The 24,623-nt window shown below is 31.8% G+C and overlaps 7 protein-coding genes across 7 annotated transcripts; 3 read left to right on the top strand and 4 right to left on the bottom strand.

The window, feature by feature from the left end:
- Nucleotides 1-235: 235 nt before the first annotated feature.
- Nucleotides 236-6,362, top strand: LOC145755372 (uncharacterized). Its single transcript, XM_082571598.1, has 10 exons — nucleotides 236-241; nucleotides 384-529; nucleotides 921-1,053; nucleotides 1,221-1,336; nucleotides 1,440-1,508; nucleotides 1,617-3,709; nucleotides 3,938-4,088; nucleotides 4,218-5,239; nucleotides 5,558-5,605; nucleotides 5,733-6,362. The coding sequence occupies exons 1-8, from the start codon at nucleotides 236-238 to the stop codon at nucleotides 4,294-4,296; spliced, it is 2,793 nt and encodes a 930-aa protein (XP_082427724.1). The 3' UTR covers nucleotides 4,297-5,239; nucleotides 5,558-5,605; nucleotides 5,733-6,362.
- On the bottom strand, nucleotides 6,363-9,617 carry LOC145756053 (flotillin-1-like). The gene is made up of 5 exons (XM_082572288.1): nucleotides 9,281-9,617; nucleotides 8,982-9,141; nucleotides 8,559-8,760; nucleotides 7,825-8,024; nucleotides 6,363-7,599 (listed from the first exon to the last, which is right to left on the bottom strand). The coding sequence occupies exons 1-5, from the start codon at nucleotides 9,597-9,599 to the stop codon at nucleotides 7,200-7,202; spliced, it is 1,281 nt and encodes a 426-aa protein (XP_082428414.1). The 5' UTR covers nucleotides 9,600-9,617; the 3' UTR covers nucleotides 6,363-7,199.
- Nucleotides 9,618-10,034: 417 nt separating this feature from the next.
- LOC145756063 (flotillin-1-like) lies at nucleotides 10,035-11,656 on the bottom strand. Its single transcript, XM_082572299.1, has 4 exons — nucleotides 11,514-11,656; nucleotides 10,732-11,082; nucleotides 10,385-10,544; nucleotides 10,035-10,176 (listed from the first exon to the last, which is right to left on the bottom strand). Exons 2-4 carry the CDS (start codon nucleotides 11,048-11,050, stop codon nucleotides 10,122-10,124), a joined length of 534 nt encoding a protein of 177 aa, XP_082428425.1. The 5' UTR covers nucleotides 11,051-11,082; nucleotides 11,514-11,656; the 3' UTR covers nucleotides 10,035-10,121.
- On the bottom strand, nucleotides 11,564-12,707 carry LOC145756062 (flotillin-1-like). Its single transcript, XM_082572298.1, has 3 exons — nucleotides 12,272-12,707; nucleotides 11,926-12,085; nucleotides 11,564-11,704 (listed from the first exon to the last, which is right to left on the bottom strand). Exons 1-3 carry the CDS (start codon nucleotides 12,588-12,590, stop codon nucleotides 11,632-11,634), a joined length of 552 nt encoding a protein of 183 aa, XP_082428424.1. The 5' UTR covers nucleotides 12,591-12,707; the 3' UTR covers nucleotides 11,564-11,631.
- Nucleotides 12,708-13,189: 482 nt separating this feature from the next.
- Nucleotides 13,190-14,833, bottom strand: LOC145756057 (sphingolipid delta(4)-desaturase DES1-like). The gene has a single exon (XM_082572291.1). It carries the CDS (start codon nucleotides 14,735-14,737, stop codon nucleotides 13,586-13,588), a length of 1,152 nt encoding a protein of 383 aa, XP_082428417.1. The 5' UTR covers nucleotides 14,738-14,833; the 3' UTR covers nucleotides 13,190-13,585.
- A 586-nt stretch (nucleotides 14,834-15,419) lies between these two features.
- Nucleotides 15,420-18,741, top strand: LOC145756060 (alpha-soluble NSF attachment protein-like). Its single transcript, XM_082572296.1, has 6 exons — nucleotides 15,420-15,577; nucleotides 15,737-15,938; nucleotides 16,740-16,898; nucleotides 17,002-17,124; nucleotides 17,276-17,505; nucleotides 17,899-18,741. The coding sequence occupies exons 2-6, from the start codon at nucleotides 15,786-15,788 to the stop codon at nucleotides 18,122-18,124; spliced, it is 891 nt and encodes a 296-aa protein (XP_082428422.1). The 5' UTR covers nucleotides 15,420-15,577; nucleotides 15,737-15,785; the 3' UTR covers nucleotides 18,125-18,741.
- Nucleotides 18,742-19,947: 1,206 nt separating this feature from the next.
- Nucleotides 19,948-24,537, top strand: LOC145756038 (uncharacterized). Its single transcript, XM_082572271.1, has 16 exons — nucleotides 19,948-20,119; nucleotides 20,264-20,478; nucleotides 20,704-20,826; nucleotides 20,988-21,132; nucleotides 21,257-21,419; nucleotides 21,596-21,728; nucleotides 21,943-22,098; nucleotides 22,172-22,215; nucleotides 22,292-22,639; nucleotides 22,750-22,943; nucleotides 23,051-23,284; nucleotides 23,390-23,562; nucleotides 23,640-23,769; nucleotides 23,850-23,947; nucleotides 24,022-24,119; nucleotides 24,261-24,537. The coding sequence occupies exons 1-16, from the start codon at nucleotides 20,012-20,014 to the stop codon at nucleotides 24,443-24,445; spliced, it is 2,547 nt and encodes an 848-aa protein (XP_082428397.1). The 5' UTR covers nucleotides 19,948-20,011; the 3' UTR covers nucleotides 24,446-24,537.
- Nucleotides 24,538-24,623: the final 86 nt, after the last annotated feature.

Raw genomic sequence — 24,623 nt, 5'->3', positions numbered from 1 at the left:
CACATGTCATTTTTATCTGCTTAAGATATAGATAAAAATTTAGGCATTACGCAAGTATATATGTAACTATAATTTAAGGTTTATGTAGATAGTGTGAACCAAATTTTAATACGAGTAAACTTTATAAAAAAAGTAATAATTATTTTGCAGAACTTTGCAAACTTTACAATGTTTAATATTTTTAAAGTTTTATTCGTATTTTTAATAAGCTTTTGTTGCTTATGTTATTCACAACATGACGGTAAGAAACATTTATAGCCTATATTTTAGTGTATTTTAATTTGATTTAAAATATAACGTATAAGCTATTAAAACTTTTTTTTTAATAAATTCAAATATTTTTTATTATTGTTTTAACAGATCCCTTTGTCGGACAATTCCAGACGTTTTATACCTTAACAAATCAAGATATAGAAAAACTTCTTAACGAGCACAACCACTATCGAAGAATCGCTCAACCTCAATCTTCTAACATGAGATTTATATCTTGGGATAAGGAACTAGAAAATGTTGCTAAAGAAAACGCAAAGTATGTATCTAAATTGTGAAATTTTTAATTAAAAAACGTAGGCATACTGCTTATGGAATCAGATAACGGGCAAACTATAATATTTGCTTTCAAACCCGGCGTTTACGGATACTTTATACGTACCAAAAAATATTTTCTACTAAAAAAACAGCAACCTTAAAATGGGACAAAAAAGAGCGAATTGAATGAAATTATTTTTAAGGTTTTTTTAAGCTAAGGTTTTTTTGACATTCAACTGTCATGCTAATAAGTAGGCGAGACGCTGTAAGATAACGATAATTCCCACTTATATATACGATACACAAACCAGACCTTTACAAGTAAATAAGTAAGTTGCTCGTACAAAAAACATAACACAAAACAATTTTAAGACAAAACATGATTTTTTTAGGAAGTGTTCGTTTTCGCATTCTGCTAATCAAACTACTTCCAAGTTTCCAAGAGTCGGAGAAAATATTTTCTTTGCAGCCAGGCAACCCCCATCGAAATCTATAGACAGGGCTGTAGAAGACTGGAATTCAGAGGTAGAACACAGTAAAAATTGCACAAACCACTTTAAATTTTAAATTAAGGAATCTTACCAAACACTCTTTAAAAAAATCAATTGATTAAACCCAACAAATCAAACTATATAATTGGATTAAAATTAAAATTTTATCAAACTATACTATTACAATCCTAATATATTTAGGTACAATATTACACACATGAAAGCAACTCGTGCGAGCCAGGAAAAGTTTGTGGACATTATTTACAAGTAGTTTGGGCCGAAACCGACTCTTTTGGATGTGCTTTGGCATTATGCAAGTAAGTTATTACAATTAAATACCAGAATGAACGTTCTCACTCTGTGTACTTAATAAACGTTCTTTTAAAAACTTTGTACATGTAAAATTATTCCTAATTTTAGCAAAGTTGCTGCAGTAGGAACGAGGGGGACTATATTGGTTTGTAACTATGGGGTAGCGGGCAACGCATAGTAAGTTACATAGATTAAATGAATAGACAAAGAGTAGTTTACATAAAAAAAATCCCCCCAAATTTTTTTTTACAATATTTCACTGCTTAAATGATTGTCGTGTTTTAGTGAAAAACTAGAAAATGGCGACGTTGTGGCGAAACAGCCGTTCATAGTCGGTCCTGCTTGTTCAAATTGCCCTGAACAATTTGAATGTGACAATGGTTTGTGCAAACAACCATTACAAGTTAATGCAAAGCCAGCAACAACCACGTCAGAAACTAAAAAAATGACAACAACAACAACTATCTTTGTGGAAAAAACACTTTCTACTACAAAACTAACAACAGAAAAAGAACCAACACCAACAGACCCGACAACAAAATCATCAACCACAACACCAACAACGTCAACTACAACAACCACTGTTGTAGAAAGAGCACCTTCTACTACAAAACTAACAACGGAGAAGACACCAACAACCACGAAGCCAATAACTACGAAGCCAACAACCACGAAGCCAACAACTACAACACCAACAACCACAAAGCCAACAACCACAACGCCAACAACCACAACATTAACAACAACAACGCCAACAACCACAATGCCAACAACCACAACGCCAACAACCACAACGCCAACAACCACAACGCCAACAACCACAACGCCAACAACCACAACGCCAACAACCACAACGCCAACAACGCCAACAACCACAACGCCAACAACCACAACGCCAACAACCACAACGCCAACAACCACAACACCAAAAACTACAACATCAACAACTACAAAGCCAACAACTACAACAACACCAACCACAACGCCAACAGCCACAACGCCAACAACCCTAACGCCAACAACCACAACGCCAACAACCACAACGCCAACAACCACAACGCCAACAACCACAACGCCAACAACCACAACGCCAACAACCACAACGTCAACAACCACAACACCAACAACCACAACGCCAACAACCACAACGCCAACAACCACAACGCCAACAACCACAAAACCAACAACCACAACAACACCAACAACCACAAAACCAACAACCACTACAACAAAAACACCAACAACCGCTACGCCAACAACAACAACACCAACAACTACGAAGCCAACAACCACGACACCAACAACCACAAGGCCAACAACTACAACAACCTCACCAAAGAACACAACGCCAACAACCACAACTACAAAAACACCAACAACCGCTACGCCAACAACAACAACACCAACAACTACGAAGCCAACAACCACGACACCAACAACCACAAGGCCAACAACTACAACAACCTCACCAAAGAACACAACGCCAACAACCACAACTACAAAAACACCAACAACCGCTACGCCAACAACAACAACACCAACAACTACAAAGCCAACAACCACGACAACAATAACCACAACACCGACGACCACGCCAACAACCACTACAACAAAAACACCAACAACCACTACGCCAAGAACCACAACACCAATAACCACAACGCCATCAACCACGACACCAACAACCAGGACACCAACAACCACAACACCAACAACCACAACTACAACAACCTCACCAGAGACCACGACGTCAACAACCACAACAAAAGCGACTACAACTTCAACAACCACTGTTAAAACGAAACCAACAACAGCAGCTCCAATATCTTCTAAACTGACAACTACTTCAACAGAATTAACACCTACGAAACCGGCGACAATTATACTACCGAAAACAACGCCAATAGAATCGGTAACAACTACAGAACTCGTTGAGGTACCAACAATTACAGAACTAATGCCTGTAGCAAACCCAACAACAACAAAGGCATCAACAGCTGCAAAATTAATGAGAACATCTACACAGGCAACAACAACACCTGCGATTATCACAGGAACGGAGCAAACAACCACGAAATCAAAGGCTGAGACAACAACTAATACAGAAAAACCTGTGGCGGTTGAAAATGTAACGACAGCTACACAACCAACAGAAAAGTCAACTGCAAATCTTGAAGCAACTCCCGCGAAAACCACAAGGCCAACGACATTGCTACCAACAACTATGACAGTGAAAGAAATGGTGACGACTGAGCTATTAACATCACATATGTCAGGAGGACAAAATGCTACAACAGTATCGGAAATCATCTGGCCAATTGCACAAGACTTTGTTTTGGAAGAAACTCAAAATATAACAGAAGACAAAAATATCAAAGGTAAAACGTTTATTTTATGATCAATAATTGCCGATTTTTGAACTATTCCTCTCTTGTAATTTTTATGATTAATGATATTTTCTTACCTTTAATCTCCCGGATATAAGTTTAGTTTGCACTTGAAGCTTGACGTTACTTCATCAAATTATTCTTTGTGTTTGTAACAACACTTACAATATGTTAGCATAAGAAATATATACCTTAAAACCTGACACTTTGTGCTTTAAGGTGCGGTTCAGTACGAAAATACACGAAGTGTTGCGAGTAGCAATCCAGACGACATTGTCAAGAATGTGGTTAAGGATGTTGATATCAATAAGGATGTGAAAATTGAGCTAAATAAACAAGATTTGGAACAAAATTGGATTAGAGATTATATGTAAGTGTATAGTTCGGTTTTAAATACGCTAAGCTTTATAAGTCAAGGGCAGATTTACTGTGTAAAAAATAACATTACACGTAGGTTTTTTAAAATATTATATGGCATTTAAGCTAAATGTTTGTTTAGAAATTGGCAAGTTAAGATGGAGAAATGGGAAAACGAATTCGATATCTACGTTGGGAAAAGACAACAACGATGTCCATAATATCCTAATAACAAGCTTGTAAACGAGTTAAAATAGAAGTGTAGGTTGCTAGAGCTTGTAGTTATTATTTAAATATTTGCGTTCTGAAGTTATAAAAAGCACTAAAATGTATTTGCTTTGTATTTATTCTGTTATTTAGCTAACCTTCATGTTTGTTAGAATATGTTGTTTCCCAAAAAATGTGAATTCTTTCTAGCTTTTCCATTTTAGTTTTTATTTTAAACGTTAGTAAAACTGAAGCAATAAAATTTAAAAATTTTTGTCATCATATACAGCTAAAAACTGGCCAATGAGCGTACACGATGTTGATTTAGGCTCCCTTTTTCATATTCTCTCTCTTTTTTTCAAGCATGACAAATAGAAAAAAGGTCAAATCAAGACGTCATAAAAATGTCACGTATTGTTTTTGTTAGGTTAAGGGGAGGCTTGTAAAAAATGTATGAAACTTAAATATTATTTAAAAATAGTTATGTTGTAGCCCTGTTTTGATTGAACTAGCTTGATAATACGCCATTATAACCTAGTACAAATATTAGTAAAGCGTATAAGTAGTTTTAATGGTGCGAAATTATGTATTTTATAGTGTTTGTTTACTGTTTTTAGTCTGCTGATTGTGGTTGTAGAATAATTAATAATTACTAAAGCTGTGCCTGTTATTACGTGGGTTTAATAGTTATACATAACAAAAACTGACTAATGAAAGAGGCGTTTCAGAAAGCTATTGAATTATTGATTAGAAAATTCGAAGAAAGGCTTACTTTTTACTGTGCCAGTCAACTAGCGTATTGATTATAGAACATCAATACATTTTTAACATTCTATAACGTTGTTTGTTCTGGTGTTAGGTTACTGATTTTTTGTAGCTTTAAAATAACTGGAAAAATGAAAACTAAAGAAATGTTACTGTACATAACGGGCATACTTCTACATCTAATTAGAGAAGGTAAGAAAGTAAATAAGTATTTTAGATTAAAAGTTACAAGAATCCATATGCAGGACAAAACGATATTGTAGCATAACAACTAAATTGAAAATCGACTTCCGTTGCGTCATAATTTGATTTCGCTTTTTAAATGACAAATAATGTATTTGCTGATCGTTAAAGTAATTTCTTGGTAAAGTTTTGTGGCTAGTTATTACCAATAACGTTACTAAGGAACGGGTTACTTAATACCTAAATACGATAAATTAGTGACAGTGACTTATCGTACTACCTGACTTTATGACATTATTTTTATAATTATTTACTTTCTAATTTTAGGCCAATGCCAAACTGAAGGTAACGGAACAACAGTTAAACCTCCACCAAGTAAGTAAACCGCACTTTTTATATTGATATTAAATTCACGGCCGAAGTTTTAGGCCTACACATACCTACCTTGTTTACTTCTATATTTAACGCGTAATAACTTGAATAACATTGTTTTAATTTTCAGATGGGGCTCCTGTTATTATTATATTTTTCTCCGGCGTAATATTTTTCACACTTCTACCACTTGCAATTGTATATATCCGTAAACAAAATATATCTTTTCGATCATTACTACCGAGCAGGCCTGGTCCAAGTACTTCCAGTTCCAACGAAGGCAATTACGAAAACAATTTCGAAAATCCTATTCAATATGAACAAGAAACTTCGCATTGATTTCCGTTTTTAAAATGGATTAATATAAAAGATTGCCATACTCTATCAAGTGATTATATCTATTGTCAGTGTATATAAATATCATATTATGTTCGTCGTTTATTTATTTACATGCAAGTGCTCGTTGATATTGATAGTTATACGAACTTAGGGATGATAACGTTTTATTGAAATTATTTATTTGTTTTTATGTGTAGAACTGTTCTGTCGTAAAGCGGCATAATAAAATAGTGTTATTATTCTATTCATATTATATCATCCACTTATTACATTCAATTTAAAACCTTAGTAACATATGGAACCAATGTTAACTTAAATAATAAAGCAGACATTCTTCCGTACGTAGTTTAAACTAAAGACTATGTCAGTAACTAATGCTCTAAATTTTGTTTTTAACGTTTAAAAAAACACCGACCCCCTATGTGATAAATGAGTGTTTATTTACATTTTCAGTACAGTTAATTACTAAAATAATATTAATGGGTTATGTTCAGCAAGCACCATTGGCTGACAATCAAAATTTAATTATTCAACAAAGTTCTATGTTACATTATAAGTTGACAAAAACGTGCGATCAAATAGTGTAAACATATAGCAATAACATTTCTTGGTACTAACCATTTTAATAATTCAATTCAAAACAACATTTATTACAAACGTAGGGGTCACCACGCGTTTTCAGTAAACTAGGACGGTTAAAAAGCTCTTGGTTATAACAATAAAAACATTAGTTAAGAGATGGTGCATAGCACAACTTTGCTATTTATATATTACGGGTTTTATGACAAGTAAACTTTTAAGTTGGTATCTTAACCAAGGCAAATATGAAATCATACCACACAAAAAATGTTGAATTAAAATGAATTTAAAATACCCCTTGTAACATATATAGAGGTAATAAGGATTACAACACATGCAATATTTCACTTTTACCAGAATTCTGGGTTTAAACAAGTACTGCCAATTAAAACAAAACAACAACTAAAAACTTACAATTTTTCTTTAAAAACTAACTTAATTTAAGATTTCACTCATCCTAAAAGCATCGGAACTCATCTTATAAAAATATGAAGCAGGTATAGTAGTACCGGTGTAATAGATGGATTAAAATGTTAACTTCTTGGATAAATAGAGATAAACATACAATTGTTAATTGGTGTTGTGTTATCCTTTAACTTCCAACACATTTTAACACTTTACACTTATTTACATGTTAGTAACTTCGCTCAAAAAAGTCTTCAACTCAAGATTGTATACCTTAACGGGATTTCACATTCAAAGCCTTGCTCATATTTACTCCAGTAAGACGTTCTACAACTTCTGGCAGTTTTGCCACCACATCGAGCACTTCCCCTGTTAACTTAGAGGCGCCCACATCACCCTTACCACTCGACACCATCGTGATCTTTTTCGTAGAAGCCAAAGGTGCTGCAATCTCTGCTGCCACCTTGGGGAGCGTTGACAGGACCATGTCGACCATAGCAGCTTCCTGGTACTCTTTCCAGGCATCGGCCTTCTTTACCATCTGTTCTGCTTCAGCGGCTGCCTTGGCCTCAATTGCGAATGCACGAGCTTCACCTTTGACCTTGATGGCTTCTGCTTCTGCCTCAGCTTCTAAGGTGACCTTGTTACGTTCAGCACTTGCAATTGTTTCAAGCCTTCGGGTTGGAAAAAAAGGTTTTATCAAAAGAGTAAACACAATAGCATAATGTTAGAAACTGGTCAAATTAAAGCTCAGTTAGCTATAGTTTGCATGGGTTTTATTAAAATTATTATTTAATGTTAAAGAAATCAAATATGTTACAGTTTGTAACAGTAAAAAATCCAAGAATAACAAACACTTTAACAAATAGGCTAAACACTAATAATAAACATCTTCCTACCTGTATTTTTCTGCCTCTGCTGGCTTCTTTACCTGTGCCTCCAATTCCTTTTCTCTTCTCAAGATCTCCTGCTCCTGGACTTGAATCTGTTTGCTTCTTTCCTCCACTTTGATCTGCATCTCTGCCTCCTTGATCGACTGCTTAGAGATTGCAGCTTGGAGTTGGTAGGCCAACTCTGATTCTGCTCTCTTTGTCTCAACCTAAAGAATAAAAAAAATAAAAATGTTATAAAAATTTAAGAGAATGGAAACAAACTTTGTGATTTAGGGATCTTTTTTATTATTATTTTAGTTGGTGGGTCTTTAGTGGTAATAAACAATTTACATGCAAGTAGTTGATGTTACTATAAAAACATCAGGAAACTTAAGTTTTGTTAAAATAATTTCAATTTAAGTAGGCAATACTAAGGAAATCCTGCATTTCCTGTGTAATATAATACACCTACACACTTTTAAATATATTAACAAAAGGAGTTCTATAAGAAAGAAAACTGAATTTGAACTTATATTGGTTGAACTATTTTTAAAAGTTTAAAAAAATCGTTTGGTTGAATGTAACGCTGTATTAGAGGCTTTTAATATTTAATGAACATAGGTATGCAAATACAAACAAGCATTAGGTACATAAGAATTAAATTTAACCAGAAAATCAAGCTTAATTAGTAATTCCTATGAAAAACAAACCTAAAGTTTAATTTTTTTGCAAAATATTTATATGTAAACAACCACAGTTACCTCAATATCATAAGATGCCTTCTTTAGCTCATAATCTCTCTTTGCCTTTTCAATTTCAATGTCATTCTCAAACTTCACTTTTAATCTCTCCTGGTTAGCAATTGCTTCCTTGATCCCAGCATCTCTGCGAGATTCGGCCTCACCAATCTTAGCATCTCGATGAATCCGTGCCGTTTGTGTTTTACCCAGAGCAGCTAGATACCTAAATTTAAACTACGTTTAAACTGAAATTTTACAAACTTATTTCCAAGTGTTTAAAATTAACACTCATACATTAACTTTAATGTATATAGAGTTTATACAGAACAGCAAATATAGCCCAACAATGCCTAAAAAAATGAAACAGGTTTTACATCAAAATCAATAAAGGTTATTTTAGAAAGGCCTGAGTTTTTTATTGTAGTTATTGACACTTAGTCTTACCCTTCATTATCTCTAATGTCTTTGAGAGTATAAGAAACGACCGTAATTCCCATCTGAATAAGATCGGAAGAAGCAACCTCGAATACTTCTTTTGCAAACTTCTTTCGATCTCTGTAAATTTCCTCCACTGTCATATTGCCCATAATAGCTCTCTGATGTCCTAATTGGAAAAACAATACAATAATTTACATAAAACAAGATAATGCTAAAAGGGCTCTTAAAACAAGTCACAACATTTTTTAGACAGCATATCATTTTTAGACGTTAAATGTATGCAACTAAAATATGATTTTATTTACCTTCCAAAGTTTCCAAAGCAATGTTTCTGATAGAAGATTCAGATTTGCCTAAAAACTGCATGCATGCACTTGCCAGCATATCTTGATTTTGGCCCTGGATCTTAACTTGGGCAATCCCAATACAAGAAATAGGAACTCCCATAGTAGTATTAACATCCGTTGAGTGAATTTGGAGTGTCATCGTGTTCAGCGAGATCCGCTGAAGTTGTTGGAACACTGGCCATACCCAAACTCGTCCACCCGGAACCATAAGGGGGCGAGAATAAAGGCACCCGGACACGACCATCGCTTCATTTGGACCACAAGTTTCAAACCCCATTTTTAACAAGTTTTTTTATAAAAATTATCTAAAAACTGTAAAATGAATTTAAATAGTTATAGAAAAATATATAAAAGTAACCTGCATAAAAATATATAATAAGTAAAACAAAATAAAATGGAACAATATAATAAAAAAAACATTGTATAAAATTGCACAAATTTAAACTACAGTTGCTAACGTAAAAATAAATAAGGCTACATTACACATACAATAATTCTACAAAGTTAAGGTTTTTACAAGAAAAGTTTAACTAGAAACAAAAATTAATATATTTGCATCATAATTTTCTTAAAAACAATAAAAATACAAAAAAAAACTTGCATTATATATGATTAACATTTTACTAAATAACATTTGAATTTTTTTTTTAATCTGCTTTTTTCATTGAGTAGCATTAGATGTACTTTATATTTGCAATTTCTTTTTTTTTCAAGGGTAAATAAATATTGTTTTTTTAACTTTACTTTTAATCTTTTCTGGTTGGAAAATGCTTTTTTAATTTTTTAAAGCATCACCAAGTCATTTTTTTTCCTCATTCTTTTTTCTTTGCTGTAATTGAAGTCCACGAAGATGTCTAAATTAGAATAAGGTTAAATTATTAAACAATTAATTCTGTTATATTGAATAAAATTAATATTTATATTATCCATATAGTATATAAAGTTAAGTTAGTAAAGTAAACATAGGCATAAAAATGACTAATAAAATAAATAATCACAAAACTAATAAAAAATTATTTTAGAAAGGGTTGGTTTTTTTTATAACAACTATCTTATTCTTACCCCACATTATCATGTACGCTTTTAAGAAAATACGAATTAACTGTAATTCCCATTTGATTAAGATCCAAGGATGAAGCCTCAATCATTTTGGTGGAAAACTTTTTATGACCACATGCAATTTCTTGTGCTGTCATAGTTCCTATGATTGCATGCTGATGACCTAATATATATATTAAATAATTATCATGAAGAATAAATAAAGATCAAATTGTAAAATAGGAAAATAAAGAAAGTTTTTAATTACATATCACAACAATTTAAGGTTAAAATTCACATTTTTGGACAATAATTAAAAAAAGAGGTTAGCTATAATCTTTTTTAACTTAAGATAACATTTTGTAAATAACCTTCTATTATTTCCAAAACGATGTTTCGAATGTAAGATTGAGGCTTGCCAAGAAAATTCTTACAAGCAGTTTCCAGCATTTCTTGGTTATGGCCTTGGATCTTAACTTGGGCGGTCCCAATACAATTAACAGGAACACCGTTACTGGTGTTTATATCAGTTGAACTAATCAATAGCATGATGGGGCTAAGCGAGATCCTTTGAACCTGTTGAAACCTCGACCAAACCCAAATTCGACGACCTGATACAATTCGTGGACGAGAACGAAAGCACCCGGACAGCACCATCGCCTCATGTGGACCACAACGTTTAAACCCCATTTTTAACAAGTTTTTAAAAAAAGATCTGCAAACTGTAAAATGGATTTAATTAATTGTAAAGAAAATTAAAAAGTACTCTTAAGTCACTGCAATACAATAAATATTATTAAAAATAAAATGGAACAATATATAAAAAAACATTGCCTTAAAATTGCATAAATTCGAATTACAGCTACTTAAATGTCATATTTGTATTATTAAATTATATAAGTTAACACTACACAGCATTTTGTTGAAGTTAGGTTTATACAAGAAATGTTTAACAAGCACAAAAATTAATATAAATTGCATCATTATTTTCTATATGAACGATAAAAATAAATAAACAAAAAACACTGTAATATATATTGTTATCATTTTACTAAGTAACACTTAAGATTTGATTTATTTTTTTTCTATCAGCTATTTACAATTGCGTACCATGAGCATTAGATGTATATTATCTTAAACTATCTAAAACCACCTTTTTTTAGATCATCATCCTCTTTTCTTTCTTATATTCAAGTTTGTTATTAAACTTTATTTTCAATGTTTTTGGTTTGCAGATGATTTCTTGATTTAACCACCACAAATTTCTTTTCTTATTTCTTTTCCATGCTTTTAGTATCTTTCTGTGCTTGTGCCATTCGTTGTCTTGAAAGACCAGCAAAATATCTAAGTTAAAATAAGGTTAATTTGTATTATTTAACACTAAATTCTGTTTTAGTGTAAAAATTAATATTGATATTATCTAGATAATATAATATAGAGTTTTACACATAAATGTAAACATAGATGTAAAAATGACCAATAAAATAAATACCCGCAAAACCTAAAAAAGTTATTTTTGATAAGATAAGAATTCCTTCTTATTAAAACAACTATCATATTCTTACTCGACATCATCCCAGACATCTTTTAGGGAATAAGAAACAACTGAAATCCCTATTTGATTAAGATCCAAGGACGAAACCTCGAACATTTTGAAGGCAAACTTTCTACGATCAAAGTAGATTTCGTCAGGCGTCATAGTGCCTATGATTGCTTTCTGATGTTCTGATATATATATAAAAAAATAAATATCATAGAAAATAAATATAAACTAAATTGTAAAATAAGAAAATAAAGAAGGTTTCTAAAAACAAACCACAGCACTTTAACGTCGAAATTTAAATGTTTAGACAATAATTAAAAAAAGAAGTTTAGCAATAATTTTACTAAAAGTTAGATTTTGTACTTAACCTTCCATTGTTTTCAAAGCGATGTTTTGAATGTAAGATTCAGGCTTGCCAAGAAACTGCATACATGCATTTTCCAGCATCTCCCGATTTTGGCCCTGAATCTTAACTTGGGCGATCCCGATACAAGAGATAGGAACTTCCATATTAGTTTCAATATTGGTTGAGTGAATTGATAATGTCATGGTGTTAAGCGAGATCTTTTGAAGTTGTTGAATCCTGGGCCATACCCAAATTCGACCACTTAGATACATTCGGGGTTGGGAAAATCCGTACCCGGACACGACCATCGCTTCATGTGGACCACAGGTTTCAAAGCACATTTTTAACAAGTTTTTCTACATACTCTAAAAACTAGAAAAACAAATTTGATTAAATATAGGGAAATTAAAACAAAATCGATTGTATCAATAAACAATTATTTAGTTAAATATCTATAACTACTAGTACTGTAGAATGTCATAATTTAAATAAATAATATAATTAGTGCAAGACATTTTAGGATTTGTATCTTTACATGTAATAAAAAAACGAAAATAAGTAGATAATTATCTTAAAAATTAATATCATAAGTTTTTTTTAAACTTAACTATTCTAAACATCAATAAAACAACTACAATAATATTTTTGGACACTAGAGATTATATAAAAGCCTATAAAAAACATCTTCAATTTAACAAAGACACAAACTTGGTAATTTTTACCAACATTATCTGGAATATTTAAATAAAAGTAGGATATATAAACTTAATGTGTATCGAAAAGTAGAAATACAATTTGATCTATAACTTAATTCAAATGCTTGATAACAAGAAAAAAATAATTAAACAAGTATATGGATAACAATATATTAAATCTGTTAGAATGTATTATTTCGACACAAGAAAAAATTAAAATGAATTAAAAGTTAGTGAAAATTTAGTAAAACTAATACTTAACAACATGCAACATTAATAGTATTAAAATAATATGCAACAATAACATAAACAGACAAAGTAATCTAGTTCAATCATGCAAATAAATTCTATGTGAAAAAATGAAACAAAATAGAGGAAGAAACATTGCATAAAATATTGTACAAATCCATATAACTATTACTTTTGTGTCTTAATTGTATTATTTAAACAATAAGCAGTTACACACCAATTATACGAAGTTGACATTTTTTTAATAAAGAATCTCTTTTTAGCACACAAAAATTAAATAAAGTTATTTATATACCCATAATTTTTTCTATGAACAATCAAATTAAAATCAACAACAAATTACACAGCACTATATATTTTTCTACTAAACAACACTTCAAACTTGGTTTTTCCTAATGAGCTTTGCCATTCATTTTTCCATTCCCATTTACAAGACCATTTACATGTGTTGCATGGCCATTAGCTTTTCCATTGGACAAGTGATCTTTTCCATTAGACATGTGGCCATTGGACAAACCATTTGGAGCCAATTTTGTTGGGTTTTGGCTATGATTCATAGTAAGTGATGGGTTTGTAATGTTGCCCTTTTTAAGGTCAAAGGTTCTTCTTACTCTAGCGTAAGGACCAATAGAAGGATCAAACACAAAATCCCATAAAACCTTGCACCATGAACTGTAGAAGGGTAAATCATCATAATAATCTGGAGCAATTTTCTTTAATAGTGGAAGCTTTGCACTAGGTATAGCTGGAAAATCATGATGCTCAACATGATAACCCACATTGAATGTAATTCGATTCAGAATACCATAGTAAGAGTAGGTTTCAAATCCTTCAGTATACATGTAATGCTCTGAGATAAAATGCCCTGTCACGGGATGAAGGCCTAAAGACAGTATAGTACCTGCAAGCATGTACCCAATTGGTTTAAAGCCCCAAAAATAGAACAACAAAAAGTTGTAGGTGAACTGGATGATGCCGTTGTGTATTTCAAGAATAGTCAAAGGCTTTGGGTTAACCACTAATGGTCGGAATGCATAAAAAAGAGGGTTAAGAAAAAGCCAGACCACTTTCAAGAAGCTATTTCTGAAGAAAATTCCTTCATATTCAGAAGGTAAATCTACATCAAGGTAATCACCCCCTAAATAGCGATGATGATCAACATGGTATTTTTTAAAACTTATCGACATTGGGACACCAAGTGGTAGATTTGCAATCATCCCGAAATAGCGATTCCATTTTGCACGATGATAACCAAACCCGGTGTTGTGACAAATATCATGAATAGCCAATGTGAGAGAATGATTAATTGTACCGCCAAACACATAAGCCCAAAATATAATCCAAGGCCAACTCATATCTTTAATAAGATAGCATGACAACAAATGTGCTGCAACCATTGCCGTGACAACAAATACAAAATGGTTGTCAATCGTAAAAAGCTTCTTAATTTGGGGATATCGATGTAGCATAGCCTTTCGACGATCTCCATGTGGTTGGTCATTGTAAACCCAGTAGAAATCTGATCTTGACACAGAGGCTCCCATTTTATTTATAAAATTACCCTATTAATTTTGAAACCAAATTTAAAATTCTAAATAAAAGTAAACACACAAATTTAAAATATTCTGTGTAAATAAAAAAAAGTTATTTTAAATTAAACAGTAAATACAAAACCTACAAACGAATATATTTTTAGTTGCATTTACTGTTAACAGAAACATTTTTAGCAGAAAATATCTGACGACTTTGACTTGACTGAAAAAAAATTTACAGCCGATGTAAATACTGTAAACTTTCTTAATATTATGTACTTTTTCACGTGACTTTTTAAAGGCAAAACACACGGAAAAATTTACAGAAATATTCCACTACAGATTTACTATACGAATTACTAATAGGCATGTGATGTACTACGTGATCAACAGGGTGTATCCACAACATTTTTTTTCTGAGAGAAGGGCGTTCGCTTTTCCTGAAAAATGCAATCATACATGGCTGTGTTGTTTTAATAAGAATTTATTAAGAAAACTAACTAAATTCCCTATTAATTTGAACAAAAATGCTGTATTTTTTTTTATAAATGGACAAAGTTTTTAATTTTTGCGTTAAATATTCTTTTTTAGTTTTCATTTAGGTTTGTTTTTAGATTTCGTTTAAGTTACCAGAAAAAAAACTTGACTTTATTACTAGTTTTTTGCATTTTTTACTACAAAAAAGCATTTTGCAAAGTAAAAACGATTTAAATTAAAAGCAAAATTAGTATATTTTGTAGTAGTCGGTTTAAAAAAAAGCGAAAACTTTTTTCTATGTTTCATGACGTCATCAAAATCAACATTTGAGGGTGGTCAGATATTTCATGGTGTGAGAGTGACGTCATATATACAGTAAGCTGAACTTTTATTTGCTTGTTGTATGATATTTGGTGTTTAAAACTTATTTAACAATATTTAAACTTAAAATAAACTAAACAGGAGTAACTAAACATATTCGTTTGTATGTTTAGATTATTTAACGTTAACGTATTTACTATTTTTATTTTAAAGAACTCTAAAATAATAAAAAAGACATTAAAGGACAATTTTGGTTGTAAAAATGGATTCTAAGGAAAAAGAGGCGATGGCCATTATGGCTGAGGGTGAAAAGATTGCAAAATCTGGACGAGGATTTTTTAGTTCCTTTTTTAATGGATCCTCAAAGTTGGAAGAAGCTTGTGAAAAATATATCAGAGCTGGGAATCTTTTTAAGGCAAGTTTTATTTAATACTGAGTTAAAATTATATTGTGATGTACAATAGCTATCTGCTATAATTTTTTTTTTATACACGTAAAACAATAAAAAAAAGGTTATATATATATACATTAATTTTGGTAATTTGTTATTGTTAATTTTATTTAAAAATTAGGTAATTAGTTTTTTTAATAATAAGTAACTATATAATTTTTAAAAATACAACTAAGCGATTAAAAAATTACTGTAAGAACAAAGAACTATATCATGATTGGCTTTCATGCATATTTTATGATGGCCCATTTGGCTTTTAAATTAGAATGTTTAAATCAATATTTTTTGCTGTATAACTCTCTAAAGAAAAAAAACCAATGATATAAAAGGTTTAACAAAAAATCAATTAGTTTTTAGGTTTTGTGTTACCAAATGCTTTTTAATTATACCTCATATATTATTTATTCTATTTTTGATTGTAAACCAGTCTAAAATTTAACCAATTTTCTATATATTTGGCTATATATATATGTTTGTGTTAATGGCATTTCAGTTTATCAAAAAATATTTTTATAAGCATTGCTTTTTAATCATCATTTCCTTTACACAAAGCAAATGTTTAGCTTTTCATTAATGATGTATTACAAAACATAACATCAATTCACATAAGGCTGTCATAATAAAGATAAAAACTTTTACTCATCAATACCTTTATATTCTATGTAACTTAAAATATAAAGTATACTATAGGACATCACATTTTTGCCATGACACTTACTCTTTATTCCCTTAATATAAATTTTTCAATTTTTTTTATTAATGCAGATGTCCAAAAAATGGAGCAACGCTGGTGGGGCCTTTTGTAAATCAGCTGAAATTCAGTTACAACTTCAAAACAAGCACGAAGCAGCTAACAACCTTGTTGATGCAGCTGGTTGCTACAAAAAATCCGAACCTCGAGAAGCAATCATGTGTTATAACAGAGTGAGCTAAAAACCATTTCAATCTCGGCATCTGATATGATGTTTACAACAAACTTTTTGTTTTTGTTTTGTATCTAAATGTAATGCAATTTTTTATGTTTTAGGCAATTGATATATTTACTGATATGGGAAGGTTTACAATGGCAGCAAAACATCATATTAACATTGCTGAACTTTATGAAGCTGATGTGTTGGATATTGAAAAGGCAATCTCACATTTTGAAAAGGTTTTAACTTTTTAACCCCTTTTTATATTTAAAAAGAAAAGAATTTAACTTTTTAATACTTTTTATATTTAAAAAAAGGGTTTACTTTATATTCTATACACATCACATTTAGCTTAAAGGTTTAACTAAAAACAATTAATTTGTCTTCTAGGCTGCTGACTACTATGATGGTGAAGACTCTAAATCGAATGCAAACAAATGCTGGATTAAGGTTGCTGGATACGCCGCCCAGCTAGAACAATACACGAAAGCCATTCAGCTTTACAACAAAGTTGCTATGATCTCAATTGAAAGTCCTTTACTAAAATATGCAGCCAAGGATTATATGTTTAAAGCTACTTTGTGTCAGTTTTGTTTGGGTAGTAGTGCAGTAGATGCCAGGTTTGAGCAAATAAAGTTGTAAATATTTTTTTTTGTATATATCTTTATCCTCTATTTGGGAAAGTCGAATGCGCGACTTAACTTAGTGTAACATCAGTTACTCCGACCCAGTCTCGAGGTGCCTGTGGCAGTTTGGGATATTATAGATTATAATTGCCCAGTAATTATGCTGCTGATTAAGTGCTGGCTCAGCAGGAGTTCATACTGTTTATAGCGCCCTACTCAAGGGTGCTACAGCATGAGATCAGTAGGGATTGAACCTACGACCTCATGTGTGGTGTAGCAAGTGTTCTTACCACTTCACCACGCTGTTAGTTGTGGTGCTTTTTAACAATTAATTTTTCAACTTACACCCTAAGATATACACACTGTTAATAATGTTTTCTATTACAGTCAAGCCATTGAAAAATATCAAGAATGGATGCCAGCTTTCGAAGACACCAGAGAATACAAATTAACAAAGAATTTAATAAAAGCATATGAGGAGAATTCAGCTGATGCTTTTGCCGAGGCAATTGCAGAATACGACAAAATAACTCGCATTGACGAATGGCTTACAACTATTTTACTTCGGATTAAGAAGAGCATTGCTGGTGGAGAAGAGTTAGACATGACTTAATTTGGAATTATTTTTAAGATTTTATTTTGCATCACTTTATTGTATTAAGTGACATATTGTGCTGGTTTAATATACCAGAGATACCTATTACATATAAATATTGGATACAACTTTGATGTGCAATAACATAATTGCTATTATCCCACATATCCAAAAATTTTAACTTTTAAAAAGTTCTAATTATTGAAATTATTATTTAAATACACTTTTATTCATAAATTATACTGTACCCTTGTATAATTCTAAATAAAGTAGGCTATTCAATTGTGTTTTGTTTAAAAAAATGTTGTGTTAATTAATTAATATGACCTAAAATAAAATCATTTTAATATATTTGTAGAATATTCACTTAAGCAATGTTTTTTGCTAAAAATTGGTAAATGATTTGTACCAATATTTCATAAAAAAAGTTAACATTGATTTATTTATTGTATTTTCAAAATTTAAGTTAATTTATTGTATTTTTGTCAATATTAAGTGTAACATTGCTATTACATAAGCTATTTTTGTATAAAAATGATCTCTTTCTTATAAGTACAAGTAGTTTGGTGATTTAAAAAAATAATTTGTGAAGAATTTTTTCGTTATTAACACTTTTTAAACTGTTTCGTGTTGTTCTGTGCAAAACAAGAAAATAAAATATTTAAAATTACAAATGTTTGATTCTAATTTAGATTTTTGCTTCTCATATAAAACTGAATTTTTGCTTTTCATATAAAATGTTTATCTTTAGTATTTATAAGTATTGAAGCTTTAAAAAAGATATCTACCAAAATTTGTTCTTGAAAAAAAAGGCGTTTTCCAGAGAAGAATTTGTGTATTACAGACCAATACAAAATTTTATTTAGGTTAAATTGTTTTTAAGTAATAAAATTTTCAATAAAATAACTTTTGTTAATTACGTCATTAATCTAAAAAAAATATTAAAATAATTTTGGGAAACCCCCGTCTTCTGCTTATTTTTGTTTAGTTTTTAAAAAGTCGGTAAATTTTAGAACATGTTTTTTAATTTCATAAAGTTATTAGCAGACAGATTTATTGTTACCTTATAACTCCTTATACTATACTTTTAGCAGATTGATATTTATTCGGAAAAAGAGCTAAAGTTTTTTTGGAACAAATTTCCAAGTAATTGTTAGCCTATGACATTTTGAAAGCGGCATTTTTTTCTCCAAAAAAAAAGATCTTATATTGTCAGTGACCTTTAAGCGTACGTTTGTTATACTTATAACAACCAAAACATTGACTTTGATGCGTGATTGGAAGGTACAACACACTTCACTGTTGATCTTATGTTAGTTAATGGACAGATGGCGGCTTCCTATTTAAAGTAAAACAAGTGCGGGTATGTTCTAGTTGATTAAAGTTGTAATGGAACGTACTTTGCGGTTTTTAAAAACAACAAAACAAAAATCCAATCGCGCAAAAATAGACCGGTTTTTACGTTAAAATCAAAAACTCATTTTTAGGCTATTTGTTGATCTTCAAAAACGACGTTTTTAACTATGACGTCACGGTGTATTAATTCGTTATTCGCGAATGGTGTGTGACGACAGCGACTATTGTAACGCGAATTTAAGCGATTTATTTTCGTAATTATTTTGGAAGCACTTAAAAGGAACTTTCAAAATAGGATGTCTTCAAGAAATAACAATTTTTAATTGGGCGAGACATCACGCAAACTTCTACTTAGCTTTCAAGTAATGATGCCACGCGCCCCCCTTTTTAAAAAGAATTAAACTAAATATTAAAAAAGGGGTCATTTCTATATAAACTCCCGATTAACAGAAAAGTTTAAGTTGTAAAACTTAGTACTACAAGCATTAGCCTTTTGATATACAAGACAAAAGTTTTTTTTAGTTGAAGTGTTAACTGTGTATTTTTAGTATGACCCGTTTTTATACGGTTTATGTTCTTGTTTGTTTGGTTGCGATGGCCAGGGGTCAAAACATTAACGGTGGTTTTATTACATGGAGACCTACTGGATCTAACGAGGTAGATCTTATGTTATTTTGTTAATCTAATTTTTTAAATTGTTAAAGAAATATTTCAAGTTAATACATAACGTACAGATTACAAAACAATGTATTTTTTCATTCATTTTCAGCAACACTGAGTTTATTTTGTTTTTCTTTACAGGTTACGTTGGAACGAACTATATCAAGCGACGGTACGTCGTGTGGATCCGAAATAACTTTGACAGTCCAATCATGGTCGTGTAGCCCTTCTTGTACTCTCCCACCTCTTGTAAGAGCTAGTGAGGATTGTGTATTAAGCGACCCCGTCGAAGATTGGTCAATTCTGTTTGTCCAACAAGAAAATTACGCAACTACTTCAACTCCTTTTGTACTAACGTAAGTGTTTATCATTTAACATAACTTCTGTAAAATTTCCTATAAAAATTATTATTCTATTTATTTATAACTGTAGTAGACTAAATCGATAAATTGATTGCTTAGCAATACTCAAGTGTGTATTGGCAAGCTCCATATGCTTTAAAAGTTAAAATGTTTAATTTTTAATTTCACTTGCTGTATGATTTTAACACTTTCAAGTAAAGTTTTTTTTCGATTTTTTAGTCTTGATGAAACTGTCTTTCTCGGAGATGATCATATGTTTACTGTTTATGTTGACACAAATGAAAGATCAGATACATCCGCACCAAACTCACCCCCCGTTGCAACTTTTGATCCAAGACTTCGGTAATTCTTTATCTTTGTATAATTAAACCTCTAAAAATTTAAAGGCTTGATTTTTTTTTTTTTAATTATTCCTACCTTTTTGAACTTTATAATTTTTCAGAATATTTTGTTGAATTTATAAGCTTTTCTGTAATTAAATGACTTTCGTGTTTTTTTAATAGTGTAAAGGCAGGTTGTGCAAGAGATATTCCAATCATAGTTGAAGATTTTGACGGGGATAATATTTTTTGTCGGTTTGCCGTTGGTGCAAGCGAGTGTGGAGATTTTTGTACAATTACACCCAACTCCTATGTTACCTTAGACCAGGTAAACCCCTTTATTTTTAAAACAAGTTATAGAGGAATTTTACTCCAAACGCAACCATTCCTTTTTAATCTTAAAATCTTAAGTTTTTACTAAAAAGGATTTATTTAAAAAAAAATTTTTTTAGTCGACCTGTACGTTGACGTATGATGGTACCGAGACCGCTCCAACAGAAATAAACATTGCTTTGATCATAGAAGATCGACCCCAGACCAGTATAACTGTCGGAAGTCGGGCTGTTTCACCAACCCAGTTTATATCATATGTCCCGCTACAATTCGTAATCGAAGGTTAGTTGTAAGTTAAGTAATACCATTGCCGGTGGAATATAGACAAGATTACAAATGTTACACAACTTTTTATTGTTCATAAAAGGTTAAAAATTCTTTGACATTTAAGTTATAATTTTTCGCCGAGTTAAAAAATAGTATAGTTGGTAAACTTAAATTTTAACTTTATGTTTTAGTTTATAGTTCAGCCACCGCTTGTGATTCGATTCCCCAATTGGAAATTTCACCTGTTTCTGCCAATATCTCACTTGACGTTGGTGACACTTACTCTCAAACACTCGTGGTAACCACAAGCTCATCATCAGTTCAGTAAGTACTTTTTCTATTTCCTATAATCGATATTAATCCTGTAACCTAATGTTGTTATTTAAATACTTAATTTGTTTTGTATTTTTGTTATATTGGCGCCGTTTAAACATGTAAAAGTGGTTGTTAGTTTTTCTAGTCTTTAAAACTTTATATTAAACATCAAAATTTGCAATTTTCCATGTCTAAAAAGTTTTTAAATCATTCGTATTTAAAGGGTGCAGGAGGTATCAGTATTCGGAATATACGACGTGGTGACGTCATCGATTACGTCAGAGTCAAACAATAGTTACTCGGTCGATATATCCTGGGATGTTACTTCATCGTTTACTGGCAGTAACGTCGCCTGTTTAAGCGCGGAGGATACAGAAAAGTAAAATTTATCCTTTGTTATAGATTTAATTTATCTTATCTATAATTTGTAAATGTAATAATTCGTAATTTAGCGAGGAATCTGAATTGAGATGCATTTCATTGGAGGTCGGAGGAGGTAATTACAAAACCTTGCCTTTTTTGTATTGTTTTAATGCGAGTTTTGTTTAGTTTTTTTTTTAATTTTTGGTTAGTTGCTGCTCCCACCACCCCTTCAACTACCACTGCCATGGAAACCACTACGTCAGAGTCCACCACCACGGAGGCAACGACTACGTCACAGACTACTACGACAGAAGCCCCTACGACTACGTCACAACCCACTACGACGGAAGACCCTACGACTACGTCACAGTCCACTACGACGGAAGCCCCTCCCACTACGACACAAACCACGACCGAATCCCCGACAACTGTTAACCCTTGTGACGTGGGAAATGGAAATTGTAGTGACGTATGTGTACCAGGAGTTGGTGAGGCATTCACTTGTGAATGCAACAATCCTTGTTGGCATCTTGCTGCGGATGAAAGAAGCTGTATTCGTAAGTTCCATACTCATCATAAGCAACTTAATTTATTTGTAGGGTTATAAGTATGATTCCCATTAGGAATTAGTTTGGGGTAGTAATATATTAATAATATTTGATTTCAGCAAACGTGGAGTTTTCATGTGGGTTAAATGGCATCCAGGTCAGCATTCCAACATGTGTTGAAGCTGGGGCCCTTGCCTTAAGCGACTTCGATCCGTTTGACACGAGTTCGATTCCCACCGAATGCCAGTTAGCTGAAAATTCAACACATTATTCTTTTCAGTTTGCTTTCAATGAATGTGGAACTACAAACGTTGTAAGAAAAAGTCTATGTTAACCTTTCGACAATGTTTGGCCTCTTTTTAGCTAATATTGCCTAGGATGCTTAATTTACGTTCTGTTTTTAATAAATGTTTTGTCTAGGAAACTACAACTGAAATCAGATTTGAAAACTCGATTCGAATCCTTGTTTCAAACAACGAAGATTTGATTAGTCGAAGTACTTGGTATGCCCTCAATGTTGCTTGTGCATATCCGAGGTTTGGGAATTTAAACGGTTCCTTTGATCCAACCAATACTGTCAATACATTCGTTGCTGTTCCTGAATTAGGCGTTTTCACTTTGGGCTTTCAGTTTTTTACTGATTCCACATTTCAGGTACAAATAACACTACAAGATATATAACATAATTTGTCATAACATAAGTGTTCGTTTGTATTCTCTAGCCCACATATATATTCAACTTTAAATATACGTTTTTAGAGTCCTTACGACTCGGATCCGATAACATACCCAGTCAACTCCAACATTTACTTTGGTTTGAGAGTTAGTGGAGGAGGACCTCTTCATTTGTTTACTGAAAACTGTGTAGCTTATCCGCATGATGGAACTAGCATCACCAACGAAACTCTTACCTATACTTTGATAGAAAACGGGTAATCGTTACGTTCACCTTTGGTTCTTACATATCTTCTTTACTGTTAAAAATACTAATTATTTTTAATTATTTTAGATGTAATACCGACGCAACAATAAAGAATTATACTTCTCCTAACAAGCAACAAAACTGGTACAGCATCAAAGCATTTCGCTTTCTTGAAAGTTTAGATGGTATCAATTCCGAAACCGACGTCTTCATTAGGGTATTAACAATTATTTTGATGTGTTTTACTGCCAAACGTTTGTGGTTTATAGTTATAATAACTGATCTTATTTCTCTAAGTGTTCTGTTATTATTTGCGTTGATGATCCAGACATTACCACGAGATGTTCTCAAGGCTGCATTTCCTCAACATCAAAAAAGAAACGAAGCTTGTTAAGGTACAAACTTAACCATATAAAAATGGCAAATGTAGCTAATACTACCAGTTATTCATGATCAACAATTTTCTTAGAATGAAACGACAAGAAGAAGTGATTAACAGGAATTCAACTTCAGTAATGGAGACTGGTCTTCAGACTTTAACAAGCACAAGGTTCCTCGTTCGGGAAGGTGTTTATGTTATATATTGTACATTTAAAGTACCTCTTTACTAATGACTTGTGACACAAAATTTTTAGAGTTTATGTGTGTGAAACTAAGTGGATTACGGTGTATGTATTTAACTCATTTAGCCTTTTTTGATTTTGATAGAACCAAGTTCTTATACATTTCCCTACGTGTGGTTAGTTACTGGCATGGCCGTCATGTTTATTCTCTTTCTAATAACTTGTATTGGCTGGACTTGCGTGTGGTTTGTGGCAAAACGACGACGTAGGAACAAGGAGGTAGAGGGAGAAGAGAAAGCATCTTACTACAACAGCATCGACTTGGAATAATGTTTTGTACATGATTTTTGAATTATGACGAACGGCGTTATCATCGCTTTTATTTTACTTTTTGCTTTTAAATATACATATTTTGCACTACATTTTTTTATGTTGTTTTAGAAATGTTATTTTGTAAGGGAGGGCTAAAAATGTAAAAGTACGTTGGTCATGTGAATCGGGGATAAAC

The sequence above is a fragment of the Corella eumyota genome, chromosome 6, assembly GCF_963082875.1.
Source record: "Corella eumyota chromosome 6, kaCorEumy4.1, whole genome shotgun sequence".
Lineage (NCBI taxonomy): Eukaryota > Metazoa > Chordata > Ascidiacea > Phlebobranchia > Corellidae > Corella > Corella eumyota.
This window is presented reverse-complemented; position numbering and strand designations above follow the sequence as displayed.

Bases quoted from the DNA above. Each gene is read 5' to 3' on its own strand.
- LOC145755372 (XM_082571598.1), top strand. The intron at 530-920 runs GTATGTATCTAA...TGATTTTTTTAG, and splicing joins GTTGCTAAAGAAAACGCAAA to GAAGTGTTCGTTTTCGCATT. The intron at 3,710-3,937 runs GTAAAACGTTTA...TTGTGCTTTAAG, and splicing joins AGAAGACAAAAATATCAAAG to GTGCGGTTCAGTACGAAAAT.
- LOC145756053 (XM_082572288.1), bottom strand. From the start codon at position 9,599: ATGGGGTTTGAAACTTGTGGTCCAAATGAAGCGATGGTCGTGTCCGGG. The intron at 8,761-8,981 runs GTAAGACTAAGT...GTTTAAATTTAG, and splicing joins GACATTAGAGATAATGAAGG to GTATCTAGCTGCTCTGGGTA. The intron at 7,600-7,824 runs GTAGGAAGATGT...TCCAACCCGAAG, and splicing joins GCAGAGGCAGAAAAATACAG to GCTTGAAACAATTGCAAGTG.
- LOC145756063 (XM_082572299.1), bottom strand. From the start codon at position 11,050: ATGGGGTTTAAACGTTGTGGTCCACATGAGGCGATGGTGCTGTCCGGG. The intron at 10,545-10,731 runs GTTATTTACAAA...TATATATATTAG, and splicing joins CGTTTTGGAAATAATAGAAG to GTCATCAGCATGCAATCATA. The intron at 10,177-10,384 runs GTAAGAATAAGA...ATTCTAATTTAG, and splicing joins AGCGTACATGATAATGTGGG to ACATCTTCGTGGACTTCAAT.
- LOC145756062 (XM_082572298.1), bottom strand. From the start codon at position 12,590: ATGTGCTTTGAAACCTGTGGTCCACATGAAGCGATGGTCGTGTCCGGG. The intron at 12,086-12,271 runs GTTAAGTACAAA...TATATATATCAG, and splicing joins CGCTTTGAAAACAATGGAAG to AACATCAGAAAGCAATCATA. The intron at 11,705-11,925 runs GTAAGAATATGA...ATTTTAACTTAG, and splicing joins GATGTCTGGGATGATGTCGA to ATATTTTGCTGGTCTTTCAA.
- LOC145756057 (XM_082572291.1), bottom strand. From the start codon at position 14,737: ATGGGAGCCTCTGTGTCAAGATCAGATTTCTACTGGGTTTACAATGAC.
- LOC145756060 (XM_082572296.1), top strand. From the start codon at position 15,786: ATGGATTCTAAGGAAAAAGAGGCGATGGCCATTATGGCTGAGGGTGAA. The intron at 15,939-16,739 runs GCAAGTTTTATT...TTATTAATGCAG, and splicing joins GAGCTGGGAATCTTTTTAAG to ATGTCCAAAAAATGGAGCAA. The intron at 17,125-17,275 runs GTTTTAACTTTT...TTTGTCTTCTAG, and splicing joins CAATCTCACATTTTGAAAAG to GCTGCTGACTACTATGATGG.
- LOC145756038 (XM_082572271.1), top strand. From the start codon at position 20,012: ATGACCCGTTTTTATACGGTTTATGTTCTTGTTTGTTTGGTTGCGATG. The intron at 21,420-21,595 runs GTTAGTTGTAAG...TTTATGTTTTAG, and splicing joins GCTACAATTCGTAATCGAAG to TTTATAGTTCAGCCACCGCT. The intron at 23,563-23,639 runs GTAATCGTTACG...TAATTATTTTAG, and splicing joins TATACTTTGATAGAAAACGG to ATGTAATACCGACGCAACAA.